General features: G+C 44.5%; 1 protein-coding gene across 1 annotated transcript; it reads left to right on the forward strand.

The window, feature by feature from the left end:
* The first annotated feature begins 1,471 nt into the window (after positions 1–1,471).
* Positions 1,472–20,436, forward strand: LOC1271355 (beta-1,3-glucosyltransferase). Its single transcript, XM_061658261.1, has 7 exons — positions 1,472–2,732; positions 13,256–13,365; positions 14,603–14,824; positions 15,859–16,242; positions 17,465–17,603; positions 17,690–17,852; positions 19,362–20,436. Exons 1-7 carry the CDS (start codon positions 2,657–2,659, stop codon positions 20,260–20,262), a joined length of 1,995 nt encoding a protein of 664 aa, XP_061514245.1. The 5' UTR covers positions 1,472–2,656; the 3' UTR covers positions 20,263–20,436.
* The last annotated feature ends 980 nt before the right edge of the window (positions 20,437–21,416 follow it).

A 21,416-nucleotide genomic window follows, 5' to 3' on the forward strand; every position in this document is an offset into this window, starting at 1 on the left:
TCATCTACTTTGAGAAAAAACGAACCAAAGCAACCACAATAATCATAAGGACTGAAAACACAACACAACTGAAGGCACCCAACCGAACTGGTTATGCAAAAAGGAAAAGCGAGGAAAAAAGGAATTTTTACGGGCTACATAATTTATGGTGCTTTGAAACCTTCCCATTTCTCCACACACCCTGTTACCGAGCGGCGCCGCAAATGAAGCAAACCACAATCGTTTGTCAGTGAAGTTTTCATTCACCCACAGCGAATGGCTGGCATAAATATCAAAATGACACTGAAAACTGGGAACCACAAAAGTAATCCTTGACGTTGGGGCAAAAGTTTTACGCGAAACTTACAAACCCACCGTGCGTTCGTTTCCTTCTTCGGTGGTTCTTAATTATTTAAATCCACCCGAGCTGGTTGGTAAATGCAAGATTATGCTAAATCTTTTTGCCCTCTATCTTCCATTTCGAGCCAAGGCTAAGCTAGTAAGCGCACTTTTTCTCACCTTTTTTCTCATTACACCCAATTACACCGGTATGTTTGCGTTGCTAGCTGCTGTTTTGCTATTACTAGCAGCCACGGTAGCAATAATGCAGTGCTATTAAGGGTTAATGGGACGGGGTTTTGGGTGTTAACTGACGCCCGAGAACGATGCTGTGCATTCGTGGAAAAACCTTGATCGCGTTGTGGAAGAATCCTTTTCTGTGGGGCATTTGGGAGGGTGAAGATGTAACTCCCTTGGGTGTAACAGACCCGGAACCAGGTGGCAAATAAGTGTGTCGAGTTGATACAGCATGGTAGTGGGTGTAATGAGGCGTTAATGGGCAATGACACTTAGGATATTTCGAAATAACCTGGAAATAGCACACTCACCTCGTTAACTTTCATGTGTTGCTCTTTGTTGAGTTTTTTTTTTTTAAATTGTTGTATTAGTTTTAACCAAAATCTATTAAATTTTGCGTATTTATACATTCATCTAAGCACTAATAAAACAAAAATAATAAATAAAAACATTAAAAATGTTCAATTTTACATTAAAATTTTGATTTGTCAATGTTACCCTTGGATAAACTACATATGATTAGCAAAAATAAACACCTCTTTTGCGTAATTTACAACAATTTTTACAAAAAAATGCAACAATTACCCTAATAAAACTCTATTCCTTTATAGAAACGGTCTTTCTGATCATCTCGTACACGTGTACTTGTAAAAATCCTCCAGCTTCGTGGGCTTACTTCGTCATTGGGCCACAACAAAAAAAAACACCCTACGAACTCATCCCGATCATTTGTTTTTGTTCATTTCCTCTACCCGAAATCTGCCAAACGAATGAACACGCCGGTACGGTAGTGCCCGCCACTAATCGGTGAGACTGCGCAGACTGCGAACCGACGCAACCGATCGAAATGAATTCGATTGTTTACATACCGTGCCGACTTGGACGGTCAGGCACGGCTGCAACATAGCACCCACCGGTCAGTCGTACGAGTGTGCTCCGGCCTATCGCACTCCGGCGTACACGCGGGTGTGATCGAAATCGCCACCAAAGGGGCATAAGCGTGGTGGCACTTATGCGCGCAAGTGTTGTAAGCGGAAAGTTCTGTGCGTGTCAGCAAAACATTCCAATCGGAAGCAACATTTGTACGCGTTACGGTTACACAAAGTGGACACACAGGCAAGTGGTCGTTCCGTGTAGTAGCACGGAAGCTAAGGCTGATAAGTCAGAGAGCCGTCCGAAAATTTGCGGTACAACGCAAACGCAACACATTTCGCAGACAAACTGATAACAAAACTGATTTCACCGCAAAATTATCAACGGTCGTGTAAACCCGCCTCTACACGACCCCGACCAGCTGCTCTCCGGTGTGTTGGCAAATCACTTGCTTTCGAATGAATTTGCTGTTAAATTTGCAAAACCGTTCGATACCGCACAGCAATTAGTGGCCGCATAAATTATTCACTTGTCCGAGCAGAATCGCACCAACGTCGTTATTGGCGCGGCGTGTATCAACATATCACTGCTCGCTTCCGTGACGGGCGGTGTAGTGTGAATATTGGTAAACTGAAGCGTGATACAGAGAGAAGTAGCGACCGCGTGATACCAGAACCATGACCAGGAGAAAGTCGGTGACCATGGTGACACTACGGTGGCTCTTTACCTTGGGCTGATTTTGCAAAAGGGGGAAAAACAAAGCTGGAATGTTTCTCCTGGTGAATCCATAAAAGAATCATAGTAGGCTCGTTTGGAACAACGGTATCGCAGGCAAAGTGTGTATGTCCCAGTGTGTGAGTGAGTGAGGAAATAAAGAGCGTTCGATTTAATAATTACTTTTAATTATTTACCCTGTTAAAAAGTGAAATTAACGAACGAGCGCTACAGCACGGCAAGAAAGAGCAAAATCCGACGAAATTAAAAAGTGCATCGACTCGATTGGTTCGTGCGAATTCGAAGCGCACACACTTGTTCGATGCATGTGTGTTTGTATATGTGATGTGTTGAAGCAGCAATCCGTTTAAATCACGACCAAACATCAAACACGGAAAAACAAACCATAAAACACACACGCGCGCGATTCGAAAGGACTCGTCAGCTCACTCTCTTGCACGGGATAAAAACCTGGTGGTGTGGAAAATGAATTGGACCCGTAATCGAATCAATTATGTATAGAGTTGCATTGCTGCTTCCGGTGCTACAGCTGCTGCTACTGCAGCCAGCGTCCGTTGCACCTGCACTCGGTAAGTAAGTGGGAACGATTTGGTGTGGTGTGGCGGGTGAGTAGGAGTAGGGAGGATAGAGGGAGCGCGACAACGCAAACAAACAGCCAGCGGATGATCCGTATTTGCCCATATTACTATAACACCATGGCACTTTGGCATTACCTCTCCGGGGTTTTGTGGTTTTACTTCGGGCTGAATGCAAACAAAAAAACGCAAAAAAGGCAAACAGACGGACACGTGGCACACACAAAAAGAGCCATAAAAAACGGCAAACACTCTGCTCTGGCCACAGTACTGAGTGGAAAGATACGCGAAAGAAAATAATTAATTTGACATTCATTCGGTACGCTGATGAACAATATTATTTATGGACGAAGCGTATTGAGGGAAGGCGCACGCGTGTGGGAAATGCATCGTTTTGAAATGTAATTTAAATTGTAATTAAGGTATCTGTAAAATGTTTTTTTCATTGTAAAAAATCGTTACAGCAAGCCATAGAAATATTTTAAATGTGTGTTATATTGTCGTAACGTTTCACAAAGATCATTGTACTTTGCTATACAATTAATATCGCGTCACAGACCTCTAACGTCTCTTCATTTTAGACTCATGTCATGAGAGTCATGTTTTGTGCTCTTTTTTCCTGTAATACTTTTAAAAACTCATTCAGAAACACACACATTTAAGCTCGTTCCGTTTTGTTGGTACTCATCAACCCCTTTTTCTGAGTGCTGATTGTTGTACTTCACCGTAACGACTGGCAATATTAAAACCTCCCTTGTCGCATCCGTAACCGTGTAAGCTCTGCTTTGTTTGAAGAAGCATTCAACAGATTTTAGTAGAAAAGAGAGAACAAAATAAAGAGAACGTAAGTTTTGCTCCTAATGGTTTGATAGTGAGTTTGTATGTTGTCTCCCTGGCTTGGCGAAACTAACTATCCCGAGAATCTGTTAATGATGAACTGATGTACTGACGTCCTCCAGAGAGTAATGTGCAAATGGTTCTGAGAACGGTAGGCCATTTTTGTTCCCGAAATTAGAAGCATTCTACTTCTTAGTGCTATATATTTGCATTTAACGCAAAAGGCTTTCGAATCAACATTTACAAGGAATTAGGATACTGTTTAAAACGAAGCATAACATGCACCAAATAACCTCTTCATTACTTTTAAGACCTGTACAGCCTCTAAAAAAATAAATTTTGTGTTGTAATATTGCATACTTTTGGGCGCTAAATTGTGCTCAGATCGAGGAAGGGCCCCAAGAAGAGGAAAAACTTCTTCATATTGTTTTACAACATTTTTAAATAGTCAAAACTTTGAACTTCGTCGAAGTTTAAAACTTGTAAAGCAACTAAAATAATGCATATAATTGCATACTTTTCGGCGCTCTGTCTAGAGCCCTTGAAATTATACAGTAATAATTCCTATTTGGGTTATCACTCGCTATTGATCGGCACAGAAAACAAAAGCCTTTCAACTGCATGCAGAACCGTATCGGCTTAAGCAGACACATCGTAACACGGGCGTAATCATTTGTCGTGTCCTGTATGCCTTTTAAAGAGTCTCTCGCGATTACAAATGTTCAAACACTGTTACATCTGCAGGAGAAAAGCTTTCTGTGTGCTGCCACTTCCCTTTTACTCTCCTAAACCCTAAACTATCCCACACGAACCCCACGTGTGTTCGTTCGCTCTGATTATCTGAGTTCAACAGCGCACGGTTACAAACACCGGTAAACAAACTAACTCACTCACGGCAACCTAAATGCACACGGTTAACAATGACAGCAACATTGCAGTAAACAGCTCCCTCTCTTCCTGACCCATTCGCACCCAGACCCCCTTCCTGCACAGTTTACGAAATATTATTAAAGTGCCAAACCACACTTCTCCCAGCCCAACATCTCTATACTCTCTGGGCCACCACGTCTAGCTATATGAGCTGCTGTCAATGTTTTGCCTAGGCCTGGGGTAAATGCAAATTTCGTAAAACTTTTCCTCCCGATCGTACAAGTGTACCTGGTTGGCTGGTGTGCGGCTCTTTGTGCTTTGCTCGGTTGCAGCTTGCACTTGCGCATGGGTTACGTAATGTCCTGAGGGGGGAGGGGGAAGGTGCCGCAATGGGTGGTCGGTGGCAAAGATCCGGAGATTGAAATTTCCTTGTACCGTGCGGCAGCAACACCGTAATACCCCCGATGGTGCGCCCAGTAGGCTGGTAAAGCAAGGCGACACAAATCGATTCGTACGATGGTGGCTCCGCACACCGCGAACCGTTCTCGCGCTAATTATACTTTTTAGTTTTAATTACATGTTTTATTGCAGTCATAATTAACATCATAAATGTCGGCGAACAGGCCCACGCGGCCTGTCATCGAACCGTTTCGTCCGACACCGTGCACCGTGGTTGTGCTTGCTGTGTCCGAATCCCTACCGAACCGAACCGTCTCCGTGTGCTCAGCAAACTGGTGGTCAGAATGGAACCGGCAAAGCTTTTGCACTGATTGTATGAGGTGCCCACAAGCACCCGGGCCAAACTTTAACGCGAAACCTGCCCCGATTTTGTCTACCGTGTCTATGCCGTGTGAACGGTTGTAATTTTAACTAGCACGCACAAACAACGCTGGTTGACTGCTGTAATGAGGGTAGAGTTGCTTGGGAAAAGTGGTAATTTTCCGCCACTGCCCGGAAAATGCTCGTTATGCCCAAAAACCAACGTGAACAGCTAGGCGCCTCCACCGGGCGCCTTTTTCTCCATGGTCCGGTAAAAAGGATGTGCGTGTGTCGCACACTGCGTCCGTGGACACCTGAGCTTGCTTTAATGTGTCACGCAGAAAGCAATGCTGAGCAAGAAATAAGGTGTAATTGTGCGGAGGCACCAAGCGAGATATTCCACTCACGGACGTGTTTCGCGGGCTGGGTGCTGATCCGCCTAGGCCTAGGCCGCACTAAATTTTCCGCTCGTTGACAATTTATTTTCGGGGTGCTGTGGTCATAAATTTCCACTTCAATTAGCTTACACAGGGACGCTTGGCTGTTTCGTCCCTGTCCCCATTGTTCCTACACTTTGTTGCCCAACCTGCAATGTGGGGTGTTATGAAAACTGAGCCCCAAAGCGACAGAGCCAGCCCAAGGGTATCGGGTCGGGGTCGGGTAGTTTCGCACACTTTTCGCTTTACCCTGTGGGCTGATTTTCCAATTGTTTAGTGGCTGGCGTACGTATGCGTGTTTGTGTGTGTGTGAGTGTGAGCCACTTCCGGTGGATTTTGTAGACCGGTACAGGGAAGAACAAGCGTATCGTGTTCTGGCTACACCATTTCACGCTTTTAATTTCCAGCACTTATTCTGGTAATATTTAACTGTACATCGTTTTTCTTTGGCAGGCATTTGGAAGTCATGCTGTAGAATTATTGTAATTATTGAATTATTGCAATGGACAGTTGTAAAAGTTTTATGGTTGTTACACAAAGAAGAAATCAGAACAAATGTTTAATATGAGATTTGATTTACATTTTACATACTTTTAGGCGTATCGCAAAAGTTTCCTTCTCCCTCTATCATGCCCTAATTTATGCAATTTTAAGACAATTCTGCATTTTCATCGCTTATGGTATGTAAAATAAATAAAACAGCATGATGCTGCTTCATGCATTTCATAATAATTCCACAGCTAACAAAACGTCCGTACCGTCATATCATTACGTTAACTTCACAAAGTGCCAGCGCACTTTACAGTTATCGCGCCAGCGATACAAACAGCGATAAAAATAAGTGCATTTTTGGTGGTTTTATTTTCTCGTATTTTTTGCCTGCTCCGGGAACGTTTTTTTCCACTTTCCAACCCACCGTTTTCGCACATTTTCGCACTGTTACATTGTTAGTGCTCGCAGCTGTGACAATCATAGGAAGCCCGACAAAAACTGCTGCGCTCCCGGCAGCACTCATTTGCAGTCATACTAACACATACATACACACACACACACATGCATAAGTACAGAAGATTAAGCGGTATATGTTAATTTAAGTAAATTTATTATAGTACTTTTCACCATGGTTGCAAAGGAAAGCGCAAAAGGCACACTGTCTCACACTCACAAACAATGGCAAAAAAGCGACGAACACACACGAACAGCATGAGCCACGTTCGCAACCCGGGCAGGCGTAACAAAGGCGTACACATTTGCCATGCTCTTCCCCGTTTCTGTGCGGTGAGGGTAATTATTTTTGTTATTCTAATTATGGTATTTTGCAAGTAGAAGCAATAAATAGGTACACCCTGTTGCCGCAGACTCAGGCTTCCCTTTGCTTCGTACCGAGTTGTTGGGTTTTCCATTTCGTTCGTCTTTAGCCCAGCGGCGATTGCAAAACTGATAAGCGCAAGTGTGAACATGGCCAGTAAGTTGTTCGTAATCGAGTAAGCGTCACAATTAACACCTTGTGTGCAGGTCGACCCTTTACGTAGCACGCTTTCTGATCGATCACGATACAAAATCTAATATTCTATTTTACCCTATAAAAGCATGCAAATATTTTGCAAAACATTTGTCACTAGGTGTGGTACGTTCTTTGCTGTGTCAAATTAATATTCAATTTGCTATTCAATGTGTTGTGGCTTTCTGTGCATGCATGAGCCAGAAAAAGCAATTAACGAGTTTGTAATGCAAATCTAGCAGTGCTGTTTTTACCTGCATCAAGCACTATGGTGCATTGAATTTGGAAATTAGTTGACATTCGCATCACCAACTGTTCGATTGGTTTAGAAATTATTGATGCCTATGATGGAATGATTGCAACTCAACAAAGCACACGCAATCGCGGTGCAACAGCTATTTGCTTTCGAGATTGATATGCTAGGGGGTAAACTGTGTATGGGTATGTGTGATTTACATGCATTAATTGGCACATAGCATGAAACGGCTAATCGATATGTTTGATTTCAACGTTGATTGAAATCAAACATGTAGCCATCGATGTTCATTCTAACATCAGAAATAAAGCTTGAGCTTGGGATGGAGCTTTTTTTAAATTTTATTCTTCCAAAGAGATAACCATAGTATCTAACAAAAATATACAATACATACTGAATTTATCGCCTGTACTTCAGTTACATTGGAATGCTAATACCTACTTATCCCAGCTTAATCCGTTACTGAATAAAACGTATAATAATTTGCATACCAGCAGGCGCACGGTACGAGTGAATAAAACGAAAAGCTCCTGAATGCGATAAAATACTCGTAATCTATACTACATTGTTTTTGCATACCTTACAACCAAGTCACTACAATATTTTGAAACCCACCAAATACCTGTTTAATTGGAACGCTGAAATACCTTGAAATCTATATTGTAACGTTAGTTGCATACCTTTAGGCGCCATGTGAGAGCCAACAAGGAGAAATCTGAAAACTGTACGGCTCAAATACCTCTAAATACTATATGTATCGTCTTGAAACGTTCAACCAATGAAATAAAAATAAAACGATAAATAACGACGCCAACGATTGTCTTTAACCACCTCCTTTCAGCCATTCAAACCTCCGACTTGCTTCGGCTTTCCAGCCAAACAATTTACCCATATCCTTTCATTATATTTCGGCTCCACTCGGTACATATTTGCACAACCTAGTTGATGAATGGTAATGCCTTAAATCGTTCACCTTTTCAGCAGCAGCAGCAGTTGAATGCAGCAGCACAGCACACGGAACTGCCCTCGGGTGGAAAGAAGACACACACCGTCGAAGGTCTCGCATCGTACCCAAAGATACTGCCATATTTCACCTCCCACCCCTTCCCAGATACCGTGCTCGCAATCTTAAAATCAATGTCAGCATAAAAGATTCGGTAACATCCCCATCATCATCAGCATTAGCAGCAGCAGCAGCAGCAGCAGCAACGGTCGCTGCTTCGAGGCTGGTTGCACGCTAGAGCTATTATCTTTGCACGATGGTGGTGTGTGTGTGTCACCTTTTGCAGAATAATTCACCTCATCCGGATAATGCTGTCAAGATCGTATCCCTGACAAGCGAAGCTTGTTGCATGCGGCCTGATAATGAGCCTGATTTTTCGGGATCCGGCCTGATCCGGCCCGTGTCCGCTACGATAAGCTCGGGCTATGGTGTGCTGTGGTGCTTGAAACCGTACCGTACACGATGGTTACGTTTGCATCAAGGCAGATATGCTTCGGTATAAAGGGAGAAAGTGCTGCTTCTTGCTCGCATATGTGAAAATGGACAGTTCTGTACCTTATCTTGTTACTGCACACGGTACGAGTCGAGACGGTTCGTGCTGTCTTGCGGCCATACCACCAGGCATCAGGCAGCGGAACGAGAAAAGATTCACCCGTATGCATTAGCCGTCAGTTACTGCGCTCCATTTCACCTGTGTATTGCCGCATTCAAAGCGGTGCGAAGCGATCCATAGCACACAAAAACGGATAAACCACATTACCGTCCACTCTTACCCCAGCGTACGTGAATTTTCTTCGCACCAAATGTGCCACGTTAATCCGAAAGCTGGTTGGATTGCAATAATTTAAAGTTTGAATTGAAATTGATACCCATACACCGTGCATCGTGCTTCTTACGGTGTTTCGTGTACCCCCACAGTTTGAATCTGTGTTCACACACGTTTCGCCTGCGCAACGATGTCTGCAACGATTACCGAAACTATCGGTTATCATTTTCTACCATGATCCACCCGCACCAGTAACGTCAATGAGGAGAGAGGGGAAAACGGTAGGACGGTTTATTGGTGGAGCAAAAGGACGTTGTGTGATGGTTGCAATATTGGTACAAAACTTCACCAATAAGCCATTTCACTGGTGATTTTATACGCTTGTACATGAAAAAGAAACCTGTCGGTGGCATTTACGCTTTCTGCTGTCAGTGGCAAATACACGTTGGCCATCGTCGTTTTGCAATCGTCTGGAATGGGGATGAAAAAAGAAAAGCAAGCAAGCGTAATTGTTGAAATGGGTTTTTATACGTGTGAGTGTGTGTGTGTTTGATGGTCAGTGATTTGTTTCTTTCATTTGTTTGAGTTGGCAATGCTTTCTTTCTGTGCTTTTAAAACGCGTTTCAAACGTTTCATCACTTGGGTTTTACGCGATGCTTCTCTAGTAACAAAGGAGCCTTAAACCACATTCGTTAAGGCAGATACAACATAATACTTCAGTGTTTTGTTAAACAAATTGCATATTTTAAGGCGTTTATTATTTTTTAAAGAGACCAAAGCCTAAAAGTATGCAATGTGTAAGAAAACATGACTTTTTAGTCAGCTTCTCATCTGCAATGGCTATGTGTTCTTATTATTCAATAGTTCAGCAGTTAAATAGCATTTTGTGAAAAATAAGATAACATAATGTTCCCTTATATTATTTGTTCCCCTTTCTGATGCATGTACACATAAAAGAGTACTGAAAAAAGAGCTAAAAATAACTTCAACCCACCGGCTAAGAACATTAAAGAACGTTTAAATGCCTCCACAACGCACGGAGCTGGCAAACAAACCTGTCAAACGCATTGCTCCCGCATCTTGTCCGTTGTACGTTTGCAGGCACAACTTCACCGTCTATTCGCAGCGCTTCTCTTCCCATTTACAATTTCCGAACGCAACGTTCAACCATAATGATGAGCCTGCCACCAGGACATCGTCTGGCGTTACGATTCCGTTTAATGGACTTTGGACCACCGGCGGGGCTCGAACGAGTAGACCCGCACTCGCTGTTGTGATTTCATGCCGCTGCAGGGAGGGCCTGCTGTGACCACGAGCAAGTATTGGGAGCATTCGGAAAATGCTGCTCCGTTCACTGCAAACTACCGGTATGCTAATTTCAACTCCCTCCGGTACTGCGTCCCAAGAATCATTATCATTCCTTTTTTTGTTTGGTTCTTCAGGACATGGTGTCGCGCTGAGCACTGTGTGCCCCTTGATGCGTGTCTGGTTAGCCGAATGTTAAAACTTTTCCCGACTTTACCCCTGGAGGGTAATGCCACTTTTAGACCATCGGAAAATAGATCGTATTCCGAAAAATTCCACCCCCGCTTACGTTCGCTTCAATCCCGACAGCGCGTTTTTGTTGCTTCTCCGATAGGGAAGCATAATTTTATCGATATTAATTTGCACTAATTTCGGTTCCGTTTGGGAACCGTGCTCTATTCAAGCTCCGACTGCTCCTGCTGTGCGTTACCGATCGAACAAGACTGGTCGCCTCGGGTTAGCTAGCACACTCCGAACAGCCCTGCTGCATCCCGCCCGTCGGTAGTACGCTGAAGATGGAGCCACTGTCTGTTTTGAACAGGTAGCCTCCGCAAACGTATGTCGACACTGACGTGAGCTGAGCAGGTTTGCTGTTGTTGCATAAATAATGTTGTCCAATGTGGCCCGCAAGGCATGTTCGTGAGATGGCAAGGGTGCATTGAAAACGATGCCGATACCGGGTTTCATCGGTGGGTGAGTGTTGAAAATGATCTAAGATTTTCTAAAACACTACAAACAAATGCGCATCGGGGAGATACTTTAAGGTGGATGGCTAGCTGGAATCGATAAATGGAGGAGGTTATTGTATTCTAATGTCTCGTACCTACCTCTATAAGTAAACTGATCATGCTGGGCTAAACGTTTGATAGCTCGGTTTGCAATGAGAAAACGTTGATTTTGTCATGCAAATTGCATACATGATGGCGTTTTTATTCTGCAGTAGGGCAAATGTTTTAATTTACAATCGAATATGCTTGGAACAAAAAAGAATTTTGGAAATTTACTTAGAATTAAGTTAGTTTGTCATATATTTAGAATTTTCGTGATCATATTGTGATAATCTTAAAAAGTGTGACCCAAGCAACTGTTTTGCAAAAACTTTATCAAAAAACTAACTTTGCATTTTTTAAAAATAAATTTAAGTAAAAGTTTCACCGTAAGCTTGCACATGTTAGTTTACATCCTAAGCCAAACTTTTTAAATACACGCAAGGTAACCAGTTTAGAAGTAAAAGGAGACAAATTAATTAACCCAACCTGCTACCGTAGGCAATGGTTTCCTTTCTTTTTTCGATAAGCTTTATGCTGCGGTACGACCATTCAAAAAGTGTATCCTGCAACACAGCCATGCACCAACATTGCCGTGTTGCCAATGGTACAAACCAACCGGATGAAAGCAATTCAAATAAACAGTCAGCATTAACTTTGTAGGAGCAAAGTTTCTGACTTCATTCTGCAGTCAAATGTAAATGAAGTGTGCAAACAACTACCTCCCTCCTTTCGTCCCATCGTTCAACGTTCGCTTCCTCACACACCAACTTTGCCATATGTTGTTGTATGGGCAGTCAACCACAATTAGTCTGGCCGGGAATGTTGTCTCCACTCATTTGCCCACGCGGCTCTCGCTACAGTGCGCCACAGGAGCAACAGCAGCACTTCGAAACGGTTTCGTACCGAAATTAGCCTTCGCAACTTGCCCGCTCCATCGAAAGTTACCCCGATGGTGCCCGATCCGACGGCGATAGTTTTAATCGCAACTTTAACAACCATTTTAGCCAGAACCCGCCAGAACACACATATGGGATCGTCACTGTTTCGTTCTGGATCGTTACCGACCACGGCAAGTTGCACTGCGCACTGCTGCTGCACGCTTATCGAATGTTCTGCATCGGAGCGTGCTATGTGGGAAAAACTTTTCACATTGAAAGTTCGGCTCCAAAACGTTAGCGGAGACGATACTGGCGTTTTACTGGGGGGCAAATCTTTAAACTTGTCGACTTTTAAATCACACAGACATTTTCTTTCTTTGTTTTATTTTTTTTTTTCTTTTTATGTATCTTACTCAACTTACAAGAATCGCAGGTTTTCCAATTTAGTTTGGTTTTATTATAAAGTTCAATTTAGAAATAGATATTACATTCCAGCTTATGATTAGTTGGACTAGTGGTACCAGGAACATCGTCTCGTAGAGTTTAAAGTGCCTAAAAGTATGCAATTCAATGTTTCAATTTTAGCATTATGTTCTTTTGTATTTTATTCTACATTACATAACTTTAGGCGCAATATCTTTTCTTTTTTAACCGTTACCGTAAACCGGGAAGTATTCCTCTAAACCTCCATTCTGTATCAAATTGAAGAATATTTCACCCCACTGAACGCAATTTATAAATCGCCCACTGTTATCTTGATCGAACGTGTTGTATTTTACCAATTCGTAGCCTTTCGCCATGTTTTTAATCTACTATCCCTGTCTGTTAATCTCACCATTCCACGGATTGTAGAAGCTATCCTCCTAAAGGAACTCTTTCTCCTCCCAATGGGAGCTATCCTTGACTTTTGAAACCATCCTGTTAAATGTGGCTGAGATTTGTGCATTACTTTCCAGCAGCTTCCTCGTTCTTTTTTCACTCTATTGCTCTGTCTGGTTTCTCTTCCTTTCTATCTACCACCCAAATACGAGGGAATGAAGGCGCCGGTGCACTCTGGTGCGCCGTAAAAATGGGAAAATTTAAAACACCTCTCGCTAACTCGGTACCCACATTTCGCATGCCGTATTATTTACAGCCGCCCATGAGTTATCGTTCCTGGTGCTAAGTCAGCCGGCCCGGTTCAATGCGGCCCGGGCCCACCATCTGAAGCGCAGCATCGTCGAGCAGATAAGGGAACTGAATCAGGTGAGTGGGAAATTGGGCAGACTCCCACGTTGGGTGGGGAAAGCTGTGTGCCCTTTAAATCATGCAGCATTTAAGTTGTGCTTTGTTCGGAGCTGCTTTACCTTAAATTTGGTAATACAATAGTATTAAAGTTTACTGTTTTTATTTTTGTAATTTCTACTACATTTATGATTGTGGTTGTAAAATAATATTGCCTCATGATTTTGAACCTTTCAACGCTCAATCGCACGAAAAATGGTTCCCCGAAAAATGATACCATTTTGCTCCCGAACTGGTCGAGTTTTTTTATTGCACTAAATGCCCGTAGATATTTATTACATTTTCATCACTAACCTAACTCAATCGCTGTCGGTGTGCATACGATGTGTAAGCGGATGGAAATCCAATATGCTGATTTCCTGTTAAAAATAGCTCACAGTTTAATTGCTCGCCTTCCACCGATCGGAAAAAAGCAAATGCACCAATTCCACCGCAAAAATCAATTGGCTCGTTGCGTCTTTTTTTTTTGCGTTGCTGTTGCTGTTTTGCTTGGGTAAACCGAACCATTTCCTAATTTGTAACCAAACTAACCAAGCTCACGCTCCTGCCGCATATCCTCTTCCTTTTTACTTTCATCCTCTTGGGATCGTTTAAATCATACTCATGCCGCTTCCCGGTTTGTTCATTTTCCGAAAAACGGCCCCAGTGTTTCACTCTCTCGCGCACACATTTGTCAACAACCTGCTTCGGCACGGTGTCTGCTAGGTGTGTCCCTGAGGGTGGGTAATTTATTCTGCCCGCGAGTTCCAACATCAGCAATGGTTCACCGGGGTATTTACGCGGCCGCCCACAAACGAGCTGGGATTCCCATTTTTTTAAATTTAGGGTTCGGTTCTGTTTTGAGTTATATTTTCCCTATCATTGGCTACCTTTATCTCCGTCTCCCTTGAGGACAGGTGGGGCAGTTAATTAGTGTGTGTGTGTGTGTGTGTGTGTGTGTGTGTGTGTGTGTGTGTTGATTATCCCACCGTTTACGTGGGGATGCACAACGATGCGTTCCAGTTACGTGACCTCTATGTTTTTTCCTCATTTCCCGTCCCTTCTTTTCTACGTTGTAGCTATTCCAGTGTAAATTTAAACCCCATTTCATACCGAACTCCCCCCCCCCCTCCCCCCCATAGTCGTTCACACAAGATTTTTCCCTGTTTTCATACCCTTTTTTTCTTACCTTTCTACCCCGCACGGTTTGCACCGGCAGGAAATTGCACCGAACCGACCAGCGGACAGCGTGTTTCTCACGCACGAGCTGTTCCCCGAGCAGGACGGGGCATGGGCGATTACACCGATCCTTGGCCACATCCGGGCGGCCATGCTGAAGTCGACGCACCGGACCGCCCGCTGGCTGATCGTGTGCGAGGAGCAGAGCCACGTCAACGTGAGTCTATTAGCGCACCATTTGGCCAACGAGGATTACCGGGAGGTAAGTGAGCGGTCTCGGTGTAAGGGGAAAAGGGGTGTAAACACCCTTTCGTTCCGGTGCGAGAGTTGGGGATTCACGCAGCGCGTCTATGAATTGAAAAGTAGGTGGAAGCTTACATTTGAATAATTTTACTCTTTGCTTCGGCAGAATATTATCTAACGAGCTCTAGTAGGCTCATTGGTAGCGCCGGAATGTATGCAAAAAAGGATTTTAATGCTTTTTTGTTGTTTTCTTTAGCCATCAAATTAGTGTTTAAGCCATGTTAAACGGTATTTTGCATACATTTAGGCGTAGCTATTGGAATACTTACGCGTGAAGTGTACCTGTGTAGCACCAAAATGTATGCTAAGGAGTTTTTTTTAATTATTTTTATTCATTTATTTATTAGTTTTTGGTTAGAGGCTTTCATTTTCGAAGAAAAAAACAAAAGCTATAAAATTAATTGGAAAACAATGTAACATACGTCATACGTATACCTCTTGGTGTGGGAAGTTTACATGTGACCTACATCAGTATAATTTCAGAAATGTATGCAAAATAGGATTTTGTAGTGTATTCTGTTGTCTTCTTTTCGTAATTGATGAATTTTCCATTATACGTTGCATATCTTTAAGCGCACCACGTGGAAGGCCTAGTGAACTACATATCTATGGCGCCTAGATGTATGCTAAAATTTCGGGTTTTTGTTGGATATGCTGGATAAAACAACTATCGTTTCTGAGATATGACCAACGACTTGCAGAAACAGAAAACTGAACTGAATATTATTTTGCATACCTTTAGGCGCATCGCTTGAAGGGCTTACGCCCTTCTACACACTTTTCAATCCATGCAGATGCTAAATCCCGTAATGGTGTCCAAACACCCGTCACCGGAACGGAAGGATTCTCGACTCGAGACGAGAAAGAGAGATCTCACGTCGCTTTCATCATTCTGTCGCACGAAGCCACACGTCGGCACGTGTTGACTCATACAACTCTACTAACTTTTCTTTCTTCTTCATCTCTTCCTTCTACCTTCTCGATGCTTCGCAGAAGCTCTTCCTCGGCTACCCACTGTACGACCGGGAGGCGACCATAATTCATCATTTCGCATTTTTCAAAAACCCCACCAGCTTTCTCTACCCTTACCTGCGGGCGGGCATTGCGCTTACCGTCCCACTGGTCGATCACCTGGTGCAGCTGCTCTCCGACACAGGCACACCCCGCCCACCCCTGTCCGATTTCTTCATCGACGCAGCGCACGAGTTCGCCCTGCTCGTCTGGCAGCGCGGTGAGGGAGTTCCGCTGCAGCCACGCCGCTACCTTTGCGCCAAAGCGCTTCCGAGCTGTGCGATACATGGTGCCGCATCGCAGGACCACGGCACTTCCGGCACAGGGCGGGATTTGCCGGACCGGCATGATGATAGTACCGGCTGTGTGAGTATTAGCGTTACGCTTAGTTAGCCTTACCCGGGGCCTTGGTTTCTGTTACGCGCCTAATTTAGCTTATTTTATATGTCACAACCGAACAAGGCGGAAGCCCCGGTCGGACGTGCGATGGGGGAACCCCCATCGGACCACCGTGTGTAGTTGTGTCCTTTCGAGCGTGATATTTGTATAATGGAGGTTAATTTTTTGTACCACCAGCACCTAATCCGACCAAAGGTGGACGGGCGACATGCCTGCCGACAGACGATGGTACACGATAATCCGACAAAGCTTTCGGAAATGGAGCTTCCCCTTTCTGTGGGATGGCAATTTAGTAGGGAGCAATGGGATCAGCAGTTGGTTGAGCTGTGCTGAAACTTGCTAGCTAAATTGTTAATCCGTTTTTTTTCCTTTGCATTTATCTTTTTGTGTAAACGTAGGGTAAAGCAAACAAATACAAACCATTTGTGTAGAAAATAGAAACAATATTTTAATGCTTTATTTTATATTTTAGGTGATATTTCAATTCTTATTCATTTACTACATTTTTTAAAAAGAGTTAAAGTAGCTGATCATACAATTGATATGGTCATTACTTGTTATTGCCTACTTTTAGGCGCTTTTCATTGAAATTGCTTAATCGTTTGCTATTAAAGAATTTATTGCATTAAATGCTATTCTTATATGTCTTAAATTGTTTTGGTGCATTTGTTTCCTTTAAATTGCTTAATAATAGCTCAAAGAACATGGATCATGGGTTTATTGAGCCCATTATGCATTACTTTTTGCATACCTGAGGGTGTATATTCACATAATCAACTCAACTCGTCAGCCTTCAATGGAAATTTTTTTAACATTTTAACAGATATCTTCTTTTTCTTCATTTGGCACAACAATCGTTGTCGGTTAAGGTCTGCCTATACCACTTGTGGGGTTGGCTTTATGTGACTTTTTGGATTACCCCCCATAGCAGGATAGTCAAGTCCTACGTATGGCGGCACGGTCTATTTGGGGCTTGAACTCGTGACGGACATGTTGTTAAGTCGTACGAGTTGACGACTGTTCCACGAGACCGGCTAACAGACATTTTACACACTTTAAATCCAGTTATTATATGTTAAATTTTTGCATTTTGCCTACATTTGGGCGCATTTTCAATTCATAAGCTAAAACGTCATATTCAATGAATGTTTTTGTATTAACTTTTAAACATAAACGATTCCTCATGCAGTCAGACGATCCCACTGAGGTCGATCAGATCATGTTTGCCGTCAAAACGTGCAGCAAATATCACAAGGATCGTGTGCCGGCCCTAAAACAGACCTGGACCAGGTACGTGCAGCACCTGCGGTACTTCAGCGACGTGGACGGTAAGTGTGTTCCCCCCCTGAGTTACATAAACCATCTCATCATCGCCAGCGAAATTGAAGCATTTAAAGCATTTCCATTCCCGCAGACCCAACGATACCCACGATTGCCACGTCCGTGCCGAACTCGAGTGCCGGCCACTGTTCGAAGACGTTGGAAATTTTACAACTAATCGGCGATGAGCTCCGGTACAACGGCAGCCTGCAGGCGATCCGCTGGGTTATGCTGGTGGATGACGATACGATCCTGAGGTAAGATTTAGCACACCGGCAGCAGTAGGCAACGATTTCGATGTGTTTATGCATATGCAAATGTAATTAGAAGGGGTGCGCGGGACCGGGTGTGCTTGGCGTATAAATCCGTCTGTCCGGAAGTACGGTACGGATTGATTTACGAATGCGATGATGAATGGAAGGGAATGAAGGTTTTGTGCCAATTAGAATTGAGTGCGGTAAAACAGGGCAATTACAAAGCAGTAGCAATCCGGTCGACGGGCGATCGTTATTCGGGCACAATTGAATAACAAATCGCATCGAATTAAACCTTAAACAACAAGTGGAACTTTACCATATCAAGCTACCGCCCAAAACGCTGCCCCTGTCCCAAGAGGTCAATTTATGAAACCATAATTCCTGAAATAGCGCACCAAATCCTGGGCGCGCGTACGTTTCGCGTCCACGAAGCGCCCACGTGGTAGAGTGCACAGTCAATCCTTTATCAAAAACCCCTTTAAGGCATCAGTAAATTTTGCCCCTCAGCTTCCTCTTTCCTTCTAAAAGGATAGGGAGTTAGCTCCCATAAAATTCCGGAACCGAGACCCGGGTACCAATGCGGCACTCATGAAATATTCAACGCGCAATACTCAAACTGACACCTATACCACACATTTTCGGTCCGGGCCCGCCGGCCAGTCGGCTGCACGTTTCCGGCGATAATTTTTTGACCTATTGTAGGTTGATTTGTGGAGGAGAGGGAGAGGGCAGAATTGTCCATTGCTTGCTTGCCACCCACTTTGAGCCCTCCCGGGCAGGTTCAGGAGGATGCGGTAAGATGGCAGTTTTGATGTATGGAACCGGCAGTGCGCGATCGCCGGACGTGGTTTGGTGGTTTTTTTTACCATTCAAAGGCGGTGTGAGTTGCCGGAGGAGCACGTGAATTGGAACCACGGGAGTTTCTAAACGACTGTGAGTGTATTTTTTTATATTTAAATAACAAAATCTATTTTTTACAATCAGTTTTAAGTATTTCTTGAAATTTATTCAATTTATACATTTTCTTAACTTTTGTGGACATTTTTTACAATTAAATAGTCTACATATTTTATCAACAATTAAAGAATAATAAGAAAAACATCCAACACTGTTACTGTGGGTTTCTTTCTTTTTTTTGGTAAATTTATGCTTTACGGTCAATAAAAAGGCAAATTGGCAAGAAGTACGCAAGTGCTTTTCATCATCATCATCATCATCATCAACGCTTAACGCCTCGAATCGCAGTCCTTTAATGCTATTCTCCCGAGAGACACTTTATGACCTCTCCACCCCCAACACACACACACACACACACACGCACGTCCAACATTTAAGTGTTGGTTCGTTTTAATGCGCGAAATTTGTCGTGCGTAGCCAAAACGTGCTGCTGCTGCTACTTCTACTGCGACCCAACCCCGATGCGGAACCATAAATCCAACGACCGAATCCTGCGACCCTTCTAGTGTACTTACGTGTTTTTTTTGCTTCCTTTTTTCCTCCCCTTAACAGCACCTCGGCACTGGCCCGCTTTCTAAGCTGCTACGACCCGGGGCGTGATTTGTACCTGGGCGAACGGTACGGCTACCGTCTGCTGGGCGCGGACGGCGGTGGCTACAATTACGTGACCGGCGGCGGCGGTATAGTGCTGAGCGTTGCCATCCTGGACGCACTGCAGCGTACGTGCGAATGTCCGTCGGCCTCATCGCCGGACGATATGATACTGGCCGCCTGTCTGCAGCGGCTCGGCATCCGCCCAATCCATTCGCCACTGTTCCATCAGGCCCGGCCGTCCGACTATGCGCCCGAGCTGCTCGACCGACGCGGGACGGTGTCGTTCCACAAGCACTGGCAGATCGACCCGCAGCAAGTGTACAACAGGTGGTTCCGGCAGCAGGACGAGCATTATTTCGCCCATCAGTCCTGTCCACCGGACGGGGGAACGATTTGCAAACACTCAACCGAGCTGGTGCGTACGGCAGACCTTCTGCGACCTGCTGCGCTGGGATCCATCACAGCCGGCAGCGCGAACGGTAGCGTACGCGAGCACGCAAGGATAGGGCCCTCGAACGAGGACGAACATAGACGGCCGACGTCGCAGAATGATGACCGTCATCAGCAGCAGCAGCAGCAGCCGGCCAGCAGCGGTCAGCCCAAGCAGCCGGGACGATCGTGGTTGGGCATGACCGCTTCAACCACACCGGAAAGGGATGTAGCAGTGACAGGAGCAGCAGTGACAGGAGCAGCAGTGACAGGAGCAGCATCATCGCCACCGACAGTACCGTCGGCGGAACAACATATCACGCGCAAACATTTGTGCGCAAGTAATGAGCTTCAATCAAACGGCGACCTTCTGGTGGGACGGCAAAACCTGCAGGAGTCGGCCAACATAATCAAACACACGGATCTGTAAGTTTGGGAGCGATGAAAGGAGAAGGGGATAAAGGTCACGTGTGTGCCGCTAATTTCGGTCTTTCGTCTGAAGGGAACTAAAAGGTCTGTGTGGGTTTGTGTGTGTACACGTCCACACTGTGTACGTAAATTGCTTATACGGTAGAATAAAGATTATCGCGATTAAGTACTCTGTTATGCTGCCATATTTTTAACTCATCTACTTTAAGAGGTAAGTTCGCATCAGTGACATCCATGATATTCTTCCACCTGAAGGACATTTACCTTATGCAGATGACCTAAAAATATATCTAAAAATCAGTAATAATAGGGACTGTCTCCGGCTTCAAGAGGTCATGAATTCCGTTTCTTTGTGGTGTTCTTGCAACCAGTTAAGCCTTTGCCCTGAGAAATGCTCAGTTGTGTCTTTTTGTCGTAACCGCCATCCTATCCATCTTCAGCTCTTCAAGATGGGGCCAGAGAGGCTTACCGTCGAAATGCATCAGCTGATCGTGAAAGTTTGGGAGCAGGAGAAACTACCGGAGGAGTGGAAGATGGGTGTTGTTCACCCAGTCTACAAAAAGGGCGACAGGCTGGATTGCTCGAATTTCCAAGCCATCACAGTTCTGAATGCTGCCTACAAGATACTGTTCCAGATCCTGTTCTGCAGACTTGCGCCCCTTGCTACAAATTTTGTCGGTAGCTACCAAGCTGGGTTTGTTGGAGGCAAAGCCACTAACCAACTTCTCACTCTACGGCAGATCCTCCAGAAGTGCCGATCCCGGCGCCAGCGCCAGAACGCACCACCTGTTTATCGACTTCAAGGCGACCTACGACACCATAGACCGGAAGGAGCTATGGAGCATCATGCAGCGGTACCACTTCCCTGGGAAGTTGATCCGGCTGTTAGAGGCCTCCATGAATGGGGTGACTTTGTAATCGTTAGAATTTCACAGGGGTCTTAGGCAAGCTGACGGACTCTCCTGCCTGCTCTTCAACATCGCCCTGGAAGGTGTCATTCAAAGCGCGGGGCTAGACAACGACATCCGTGGCACGATCCTCTACCGGTCTCTCCAATTTCTTGGCTTCGCGGATGACATCGACAACATCGGTAGGACAACAGCGAAGGTGTGTTAGGCGTACACCCGACTCAAACGCGAAGCAGTAAGAATTGTG

This window comes from Anopheles gambiae, chromosome 3 (assembly GCF_943734735.2).
Source record: "Anopheles gambiae chromosome 3, idAnoGambNW_F1_1, whole genome shotgun sequence".
NCBI lineage: Eukaryota > Metazoa > Arthropoda > Insecta > Diptera > Culicidae > Anopheles > Anopheles gambiae.